The sequence below is a fragment of the Nanorana parkeri genome, unplaced genomic scaffold (genome assembly GCF_000935625.1).
Source record: "Nanorana parkeri isolate BGI_ZX_2015 unplaced genomic scaffold, ASM93562v1 scaffold1020, whole genome shotgun sequence".
NCBI classification, from domain to species: domain Eukaryota; kingdom Metazoa; phylum Chordata; class Amphibia; order Anura; family Dicroglossidae; genus Nanorana; species Nanorana parkeri.
In genome coordinates, this window is record NW_017307288.1 from 285,828 (window position 1) to 296,924 (window position 11,097).

The 11,097-nt window shown below is 39.8% G+C and overlaps 1 protein-coding gene across 1 annotated transcript in view; it reads right to left on the reverse strand.

Moving 5' to 3' along the window:
* The window catches only part of FBN2 (fibrillin 2), a 197,951-nt gene that overhangs the window by 46,836 nt on the left and 140,018 nt on the right, over positions 1-11,097 (reverse strand). Inside the window, exons 35-40 of the mRNA XM_018567207.1 lie at positions 9,999-10,121; positions 7,921-8,043; positions 4,793-4,954; positions 2,689-2,757; positions 1,650-1,775; positions 1,422-1,547 (exon numbers count right to left, since the gene is read on the reverse strand). Coding sequence (XP_018422709.1) covers positions 1,422-1,547; positions 1,650-1,775; positions 2,689-2,757; positions 4,793-4,954; positions 7,921-8,043; positions 9,999-10,121 — 729 coding nt within the window. The remainder of the gene's footprint in view (positions 1-1,421; positions 1,548-1,649; positions 1,776-2,688; positions 2,758-4,792; positions 4,955-7,920; positions 8,044-9,998; positions 10,122-11,097) is intronic.

Here is an 11,097-nt window from a genome sequence, read left to right on the forward strand (position 1 = left end):
AACCTACCTGCTAATACTATACTTGTCACCATGGATGTGGAGTCTTTATATAGCAACATCCCGCATAAAGATGGTATTGAGGCCTGCACCAAATTCCTCTCCTCCCATATTATCACACAAAATTATGATAGTGAAACCATCGCCAAACTCATTGAATTTATATTGACACACAACTATTTCAATTTCAGTGACAACATCTATTTACAAATGACCGGGACTGCTATGGGGACAAAAATGTCACCACAATATGCCAATCTCTTCATGGCTGACCTAGAAAACAGATTCCTAGCCACTCACCCTCATAAACCATTCAAATATTATCGTTATATTGACGATATTTTTGTAATATGGACAGAAGACACCTGAGCACACTGGTTGATGCATTTCGGCGAAAGGGCTATAGGCAATAGACTATTTCTAAAAAGATTAAATCTGCCCTAAGAACACCACATGTGTGTGTGGAGGAGGGGGATGACAGGGGGCAGTATGTGCAGTAAAGGAGTCTGGAGTGGTACGGCAGGGAGCAGTAAATACAGGAGAAAATCATGGAAGGTAGGAGTGCAGGATTTATGTGCAGGAGAGGAGTGTGGAGGAGAGTATGACAGTGGGCAGAACAATACACTTATTGACCACAAAAAGCGGTTACTGATCTTTCCATATTTGCAACAAAATCACTAAAAAAGATAGTCATACCACGTGAATGACAGGGGAGGATTAATGTACCCTGTAATAAATTTGGAGTTAATGCACATACACTGCAGACTAGTCACTAATGGGTTTTGCACATAATCTACTGGTGTAAAACTGTCTAGAGAACTCTGTGTACTGGAGGGACATCTCACTCCTGGTATAGATTCTAGAAAGTGATGTGTGTGTGCTGGGGCAGGATACGGGGGAAAGATCAATGTGTGTGTAAACAATAATTTACTTTTTACATTGAGTTGGATCACTGAAGTAAATCTTCACTCTCTTTGTACAGCTTTTGTGTATTTGAGCTCATCTATGAGGAGGACATGGACCATATGTTTAATATGCAGTCTGAGTGGTGGGAGTGTGTGACTGCAGACTGAGGAGTATCTGGAGGAGAAAATGGAGAGTGTGCGCTAGAGGAGGGATACAGGAGAAATAATAATGTTTGTGTGTGCTGGAGGTGGAATCTCACTGGAGAAAGATCAGGATGAGGCTGAATTGCACAATGCCACAGTGAGAGTAGAATTTAGAAATCATATATTATAGGATATGATATATACTGTATATAGTTAAGTAATGTTATATATTTGCTTTTCTACAGAACATTAAATCTAATTAAGGGACAAATAAAAACCTATAATTAGGTAATAATATACCTTGGTAATTATAATAACTTGCATACAGCTAGTTGGTATCTGTTAAGAAATGGCAATAATGGAATAGCTTCTTACCCATACAGTTATGTCCACCATTGACCTGCATGTATTCTGGAGGGCATATACACGTGAAGTTTCCCAATGTATTGTAGCAAGTTCCTGGTCCACAGACCCCCGGGTTTGTGACACATTCGTCAATATCTGCAATATTTTTTAAACAGAATACAATGATGAAATAATTAAATCAAGAGGGACATGATGAAACTAATAGAGGCATCTGCTGTTCTTTTCAGTTGCAATCACCTTCGCATATGCGGGTCTCTTCACTGAGGTAGTAGCCTTGTGGACACTCGCACTGGAAACTTCCAAATGTATTTATACAGTTACCACCTTGGCACAGACCTGGCAGCTCCTGGCATTCATCAATATCTTTAAGTATAGCAGAAACAGTATATATTAAAGTTAAAATGTATTTCTTACATGTGTAAACCATTAAAGAGAAATTTGAATCCACAAGTTTCATGCATAGATGTTCCTTATATCATGAATTAATTTATATGCTGAATTGCATTGAACATTTTACCATATGATTATTTGTCTATTTGGTAAATAATGAACTCATCATATTTTATAATTTGATTGCTATGTGTATATTTTAGATGGTTTATAGGGGATATTCTCTGGATCGCTGTTATTGGTAACATAGTCTATAGAATATAGGCTAATACTGAATTAATGTATTTTCTTGTTAAACCCATATAAGTTTCCTGTTGGTGTTTATGTCTTGTGTACAAATGTCAATTGCGTATGCACACTAAGTGGTGAAAGCAATTTATACCTTAGACTACATATGACTGAATTCAACTATGACCCATCATAATTCAAGCACATCTCAGACCATAGACATTATAAGGTAATGATTTAAATTAGTAGACTTTGATTGAGTGTGTGTTTATGTTAATGGAGAAGGTTCAATGGTCAGACATTTCCTGTGCTAGCTTAACTCAGGGTAAAAAAACAAAGCAATCAGGCCAGAATATCCAACTTGGCCCCTAACTATTTCCCCCCGACCGGTAAGCAAAAATGACTAGTGTGTACACGCATCCACAGAGGTTGGGATAAGCTGAATTGGGTATCACTCATCCCATGTCAATGGGTACATTGTGACTACAGCCATGAGATCTGCCCATCCACAAAGTAATCCCCAAGGACCACTGTCTGTAACAACCATTGCTGGCTTTGTGTGAATCCATGTTTGCTGTGTGTACACTAAAGCACAGTACACAGTAAAGCATAATGTTGTATATATTGCAGCCTATGAAACCTTCATAAAAGTCCTTACCTTCTAAGAGAATAGTGATAGGATTGGGCCGGAAACCTTCTCCTCCAGGGCACAATGTATTGTACTCAGCTAAAAACAACAATATATTTATAAATAATTAAAGGCAAACTCCAGTTACAGTTTTATTTTCAACATTTTAAATATATCTCATGTCACTGATTTTCTAACACTAGCCAAAATTAAAATATCTATTTTTCTTCTGAAACCCAGTATGTAAGCTTTTGGCACAGTGTTTGCTGCATAGAAACAAATTGTGTCCAAGGAAAAATAAAACCTATCCCATACATATAATTGCTTCTCAAACTTAGCCCTTCAGAAACTTGTACCTTCTCAACAGCAAGAAATGAACCATAACACTTAGCTTCTGAAGACATGAGACCGGAGACCTACAAAGTATGACCCTTTGCAAGTGCATGATGGCTCATGGCACAGGTGTGGCCAGTGCTGGATGAGGTTTATGTCTCAAAGGTTTAAACTTCAAAATACAGATTAAATTAGTTAGAGCAAATATAATATATTCTGGGCTACATATGAAAAATGTAATTATTTTCAGCATTGGAGAAACTATTTTTGAACCTATCATGCTTTTTCAAACATGTGCCCTCTCCTGCTTCACCTCATTGACCTGCAATAAAAACATGCCTAAAGTCTTTTCCATGTTTTCTAATTCTTCATCTCTGCTATAAATTCTTCTGACTATAGTGACTGCAGAGGGCAGAATTGACTAGAGGCTTACAGAATGCAGATGTCCTTACTGTTAAGATGCTTGCCGCACAAGAGGAGAATGCTACTGCGACAGATACAGATACGTTTTTGTTTTGGGATAGGACAGCAGAATAAGCAGTGTAAGAGCAGGGCCACATCTTGAGCCCTCTGATCCCTTGATACCTTTGCTATCAATACAAGCCCTGTTCCTTGGTATTTCTAGCTTACACAAAGGCATAAATATACAAAACTAGGTCCCACACAAAATGGCAAGGTCCTTTATAGGTCCTGATTATAAAAAAAATCTCTCTTAAAAATAGCCGTTGTTAGGAAGACCTGTTTTACACCAAAACAACTCATATTGAAACAAAAAAAAAAAGAAACCCAGCAAAAGCTACTCATCCACTCACTTGTTATGTCTCGTCTCAACCATTGCAACTCCTTCCTCATTGGTCTACCTCTACACAGGCTATCCCCCCTTTAGTCTATCATGAATGCTGCTGCTAGACTCATCCACCTAACCAACCGTTCAGTGTCGGCAACCCCCCTCTGCCCATCACTCCACTGGCCTCCAATCACCCAAAGGATTACATTCAAAATATTAACAACCATTGTCAAAGCCATCCACAGCTCTGCCCCCGGCTATATCTCCAACCTTGTCTCAAAGTATCACCCTAACTGTCCCCTCCACTCCTCCCAAGACCTCCTGCTCCCTCGTCAACTCCTCCCACGCTCGCCTTCAGGACTTCTCTAGAGTCTCTTCCATCCTTTGGAACAACTAACCCCGACCTGTCCATCTATCTTCTACTCTCTCTGCCTTTAGGGCTCGTTAAACACATCTCCAGTGCTTTCCGAATGCATTGGATCGCATTGTGGAAGCCTCCCTGCGTTCTGGGGTGGGAGGGGGTGTGGCAGTGCCATTCAAGTCAATGGCAGACAACATCCCCCCCGCCCGCAGTGCGATCGCCCACACCATTATGTGCGGCACAGTAATGCACGCGTACGGGTCCGGCACGATCGTAAAAAATTGTGCATGCAACCTAACCACTGAATGATCACTTTCCTAAACAATTCATCCCCACACAGCTACCACCTATCACTTGTCCCTCCCTTCTAGAATGTAAGCTCTCATGGACAGGGCCCTCCTTACCATCTTGTCAATCTGTTTTGTAATAGTAATGTCCTTATTATATTGTAAAGCGATGCGCAAAAACTGTTGCCACTATATAAATTCTGTATAATAATAATAATAGTAACAACAATAATAAAAGCACTTTTAGTTTATTATACTGGCCCCTCTGCTGCTGAACACCATAGGAGTTATATAAGCTGTGTATATAAGTTGTTGCCATAGCCCTGATCATATATGTAGGGAATCTTCTGAAATCTCAGGACTTACAGCTGTTAACCGGTGGGCATATTTCACATGGGTTTCCCCAGGCCTTTCCAAGAGAACAGCAGCATGAAGACCGGCTCACACCAACTCCAATCTCTGTGCTACAGGATATGGTACCATCCCCACGAGGTCCATGATTGAGGTAACAGTTGCCCACTCTGGTATCTAAAAGAAATATTAGGAACAGTCACTGGACAATCCATTAGCAAGTACACAGTGCTTGAATAGTGTGCTGTATTACTGAATAACTAGCTCACTTGTACTGCTTTTATTTGTCATTAAAAGCCTTTTGGAGTTAAGGAACATTTTACAAGACACCCTGCTGAATGAATAGGTGTGATTGTCTACACATTCTAGATTTTTTTTTTAGATTTTACTCTTAATGTAATAATGAAAAGAACCAGCATAAGTAGTATTACTGTACAAGTATTCATCATAGTTTGGTCTCATTCCAGCTCAACTTCTGAACAATGTTTTAATTAACTTTGAAGCTTTAAAAGTATGCCAAGTACACAGTGCCTGCTTTCCTGCTGAATTAAGTAAGTTACAATAAAAAAATATGACATCTGGACAGGTCAATAGATCAGTCATTAAAAGTGAATACTTCCAAAAACAGATCTGGCTCCAAAGTAATATTGGTCTCAGGAAGACAAACAAACTGGCTAACATTTCAATCCTGAAGTGTTGGAAAGTTTCTGTACGTCGTGGCATTGCAGAATGCCTAGTTAAACAAAAACAGGTGTGCATATTTTCTTTTAACAACATCCTTCCAGAATCATCATTTATTTACCACATAAAGTGTATACCATATGCAATATCCACCCACAAAATAATGATTCTTAGCATCATGCTTTTTAGTTATTTGAAAAAAAACAACAATCTACAACCAACAATAAATCAACTATTGCAGTTATTCCTTGAGGCAGGTTTAGGTGTGGCAATTACTCTGCAATTAGAATTTCCAGCATTTCCCGGTCATCATTGTTCCCGTCTACCACTTGGCAGGACATACCGTTATAATGAAATCCTTAGGCTAACCAGAGAGGGGCAATTTTCCATTCATTATGGCATACATACATCTAAAAGAATGATGTAGAATTGTAGATGATCACAAAATTGTAAAGAATCTCAAAGATGCAAATGATGACTATTGGAAAATTCAACTTCTTTTCTTAAAAATCTATTTTTTTCTGAACATTTGTGCTTGTGATAAATCACCTTTAGATATCAGTGCCCTTGACTCTCTGTCATTAATCTCATAAATAACATTTTGTATTAAAGCAACTCTGTCATTAAGTTAAAAAACATGTAAAAAGGGTCACCCTCGCACTTATGCGGAGACTCTAACCTCGTTTTCAAACCCAACCCTAACAAATCTGCTCCATACTCGTTGATCCCTTATCACATTGGGCTTTTTCATTCCATCTTTGCTCAACATGCTCTAGTTGACTGCTGGAGAGAGATGTAACCGACAAGTAAACATTACATTACATTCTACTCACATCCATATAACATGTTCCCCAGAATCAATCACATTTTTACAGCACATATACTCCTTTCCTCTGTGCTCTTCTCACTGTATTGAAAAGTTGAACTCTTTACCTCTTTACTAGCCACTTCAGTTGACCCAACGTGGTCTCTTACCGACTCACTTTTAACAGATGCATCCCTCCAAGCCTATATTCTGTTCACTGTGCCCCACAACTGTTTGACAGATATATCTGTCTTCACACTGGAAAGTCTACAAGGTCATGGACATTATATCTAGCTTGCCTTAAGTCCCATATGAGACAGACTTAATAACCTTCAATTCCTGGATTTCCAAAATAACTATGGAGCAGCAATCCGCTACACCTAACTACAAGCTCAATCTAGACCAAAATGCTGAATTTTGCCCTAACTACCCCTGTTTCCCCGAAAATAAGACCTACCCTGAAAGTAAGACCTAGCACTATTTTTCAAGATTCCTGTAATATAAGACCTACCCCGAAAATAAGACCTAGTTTGGTGATAGCATGTGAGGGGGAACGTGAAGAGCAGGAGAGATGGTGTCAGCCTGCAGGGACATGTTGTATTAAGGGGATGACGGGGGACTCCCTCCGGCCAGCGCAGTGACAGGGAGCACTCCAGTACCATACTTCACCAACTGCTGTCTCCCTGAAGGCACTGCATAATGTAATGGTACTGTACTGTACTGTGTACCGGTAAATGGTACCGTACTTTACCACGCTGTCCACTGTCTGATGTCCCCATTGCTGCACCACTGGTACCACTGTACCTGATGGCAAAGGAAGCCAGCGCTGCATAAAGCAAGGCTTTGGCGGCGGAGGGAGCAGAGCCGCATTAGCTGATATTCCTCTATAGCGCCAGTTAGTTACTGTGACAGGTGGAGTGATACCACAAAACTTTAAATTGTTGTACATTTTGTTGCACAGTAAAAAATAAAAAAAATAAGACATCCCCTGAAAATAAGACCTAGTGTGTTTTTGGGGGGCAAAGAAAATATAAGACAGTGTCTTATTTTCGGGGAAACACGGTATTGAACCCCTGGCACACCTCATCAAAAACAATCTCAATGTCATTGCTGGCTATCACAACAAACATAGCGTGTTTGCTGATGATATCACTATTCCTTACCAATCCCTCAATCTACTTGCCTAACTACCATTCTCAAACCATTTGGAAAGCTATCAGGCCTGCAAGTCAACTATGACAACTCCAAAGCCACTTACATTTTCTTAATGACTAGCTTAATTCACACACATCTTTCCTTCCAATACTCATGTGAACCCAAGCAACTTTTCTTATATAGGAATTTACCTCACTAATTACAATCACACCGTAAATGTTGTAAACTATCCCCCTCTTTTCCTCAAACTCATGACCACTTATATAATTACATCATCATTATATCAAATGCAAACAACATTCGGTGACAATTTTGCCCCTATTGAAATGGATGAGAGGGCGCCATCAGAATTTTGGGCAAAATATTTGCTATCTGAAAACTACACTTTAGTGGGTAATGCAAATCAACAATGAATAGTAGGTATATGTTACACAAAAAACTAACTTTTTAGGACTTACATTCATTTAGTTTTTTTTTATGTATGTATGTAGATGGTTCTTACCCACACAGCCCACTCCAGTGGGGTTCAGCTGGAAGTCAGGTGGGCAGTTACACTCATATCTGCCAGGAGTGTTAACACAGAAGCCATTAACACAGTTGATGGGATCTGCACATTCATCCACATCTGTAGAATAAAACACATTGCAGTTATATTTCCTATTACTAAGTAGTGTAATAACAGCACTAGAAAACAAAGGATCTACAGTATTTTACTAAATAACAACTCAATACATCCCCTTCACCCTCCAAGCAAAACTTGTAATGTTGTTTTGCTTGGAGGGTGATGGGCATAGCCTGTGCACAAAATACTTAGAGCTATAGCTGAACTATGTTGGTGCAGTGCTGGGATGGTGCTCTACTGATCTCCGTCCCTTGCTGTAAACACTTTACACCATTATGGCTGACATATACTGAAGAAGCACTGCAAGAAAAAACAGATTTTCTTACAAGACCTTAAAGTATACAATTGCACAAAGGCTGTCCTTATATTAATACATTATTAAAGGACAACAAAAGTTGTCCTTTAATAATGTATTCATGTATCATATAGCTGCAAAGAAAACAGAATTTGCAGAATGCATGAATAGGCCAAGTGAGATAGCTTGTATTCTATCCATTCTATTTATAACCCCATATTATCATTTATTAAAAGTACAATCAAGTCAGACAAGAAATTCAAGGCTTGAATCACGTATTGTGTGCACCGTATTGCCTATAATTAGGTATTTTAGATGTCCAAAGCCCCAACAGTCTCAGAAAATGCTTTGTTGCCAGTGTGTTGTTTTCGGAAACATCATTTAAAGTGTGGGGTTGTAATTTGTTACAATCCATATACCCATCATACTCAAAACTGCTGTTCCATAAAAGTTAAGTGGGTGCAACGGCTGTTGACAGATGACCACCGTCTCTATACAAAGGTAGAAATATGGACACTGGCACTACAATGGCAAATCAGATATGTCTATTTATTGACGTACATGCAGCATAGCATAATACACTCAGTGCAACGTTTGTGACCTGTGGGACCCCAAAATGTTGCACAGGTCACAAACGTTGCACTGAGTGTATTAGGCTATGCTGCATGTACCTCAATAAACAGACGTATCTGATTTGCCGTTGGAGTGCAGGCGTCTATATTCCTATCTATGGGTTGTATTTTGTATCCCACCTACATATTATTCTTAACTACCGTGTTTTCTGAAGTTCCAGAGGTTGAATCCTCACAAAGATAATGCCACCTGCCAGCACACTATACTAAAAGCCCAGTGTCTGAGAGTTAAACATGCTCCCTCTGCCCACCTAGTGGTATCTGCCCACCCTTCTTCCTTCACCCTCCACATTCCCATAAATTACCTGTGGTCACTTACTCTCCACACCTTTCTCTATGTAATTCTGCAGCTGTTGCCAGTCAGGAAAAGAAAGAAATGCCTCTTAACACAACAATTTGGCCCAAATTCCCAGGAAAAAGCCTGCAAAGGTTTTTCACTACAGGCCATTGATAAAGGTACATTTTATAGACTTCCTGACATCATCGCAGTTGTGATTTTACTTTACAGGGAATCTATCACTTTGCCTACTTCCTCTCCTACTGATACTTATCTTTCTCCTGCTGCTGTCCTGTCTACCTATGGGGACAGGAGTAGAAAGCTCTGTAAAAGCTCACACAGGTTAAAGAACCTTCCGCCTGTCCCATGATGCAGTGTTTAGATCTGGCAAATGGCTGCTCAGATGCCATGCACTGCATCATGAGAAGAAGCTAAAAAGTATAAAAAATTGTATTTTCAAGGATACCAACAGGCAAATGGAGTACCGGGGGAATGTGACAATGGTAAGTATTAGTGACAATTATATGAGGAGAACCTGTCATTTTCACCAGAATTGGCAAAGGGAAAAGATATCTTTAATATAAGTGTACCTTCTACCCTTTCTGCCATCTCTCATGTTTTTCTTTTTTGACATGATGACTACTTTAAAGGGGCAAGTTTACTTTTAGGGGATTGATAGACTGTTTATTGGTTTTATTGTTGCCTGGAGTTTTTTTTTAGATGGTAAAGACACTGTATATAATTTATTACATACCTGTACAATTTCCTCCACTGCGGTCTAGCTCGTATCCATCATCACAAACACACTGGAACATGCCAGGAAGATTCCGACAAGTGCCAAACACACAGATATTCTCAAAATAGCATTCATTGATATCTAGAAGAATAATATACCACATTATTTTTAAGAGTATTGTGCTAGTTCATTTTTTTAGAAGTCCTAATACCAATTATAGAAGTTATTTTCTTCTGAGTTTTCAGCTCTTGCTCAAAGCAATCAGCTGTTTTATGCTCATAGTGCAGGTTGCGGAATGTACTACATAAGATTCATGATTTCTAAGGGGTCTATTTAACGTTTTCAATCCTTGATTCACAAAACTTTCACCCAAGATTCACATTTTCATTTTGAATCTTGTCGGATTCTTGGATGTTGTTGAATTGTGGGTGGACAAATAGATAAATAGACCCATAAGAGTAGTATGAACAAGCCATCTTTCAGACAGTTTACTGCGCTTTGATGCATTTTTGCGCACCCCAATTACAGGCATACAGCTACTAGTAGCCAGCCTGATTATATCATAGAGTAATAAACATAGGGTAAGGATTAATTACTCCCTACAGACCACAAACATTTTACATTTCATCTGCATATTTTAATTTGGCAATACATTTTGCCTCATTACCTATGATACTAGGGATGCATATTTATATTTCGGTACTCCCCGATACGGAGTAACTATACCAGTATTTCTGCTAGTATGGAGCCAGCATCCTGGCTTCCTGATTCCCCGAATCAGGAAGCCCGGCTTCCTGATTGCCCGAAAAGCCAGCTCCATTCTGTTAGACCAGCTTGATGCTGATTGGCATGGAGCCGGCCGTACATCATGGAGCCGGCTTCCTGGCCAATCAGGAAGCTGGGAGGCAGGGTCATTACTGGCTGCCCAGCTTCCTGATTGGCCGATCAGCCAGCTCCATGCTGTTTGACAGGCTAAATGCTGATTGGTTGGAAGCCAGCTTCCCGGGCAATCAGCACTGAGCCAGCCAAGCAGCATGGAGTTGGCTTCCAGGCCAATCAGGAAGCCGGGTGGCGGGTCATTACCTGCTGCCCGGCTTCCTGATTGGCCAGGAAGCTG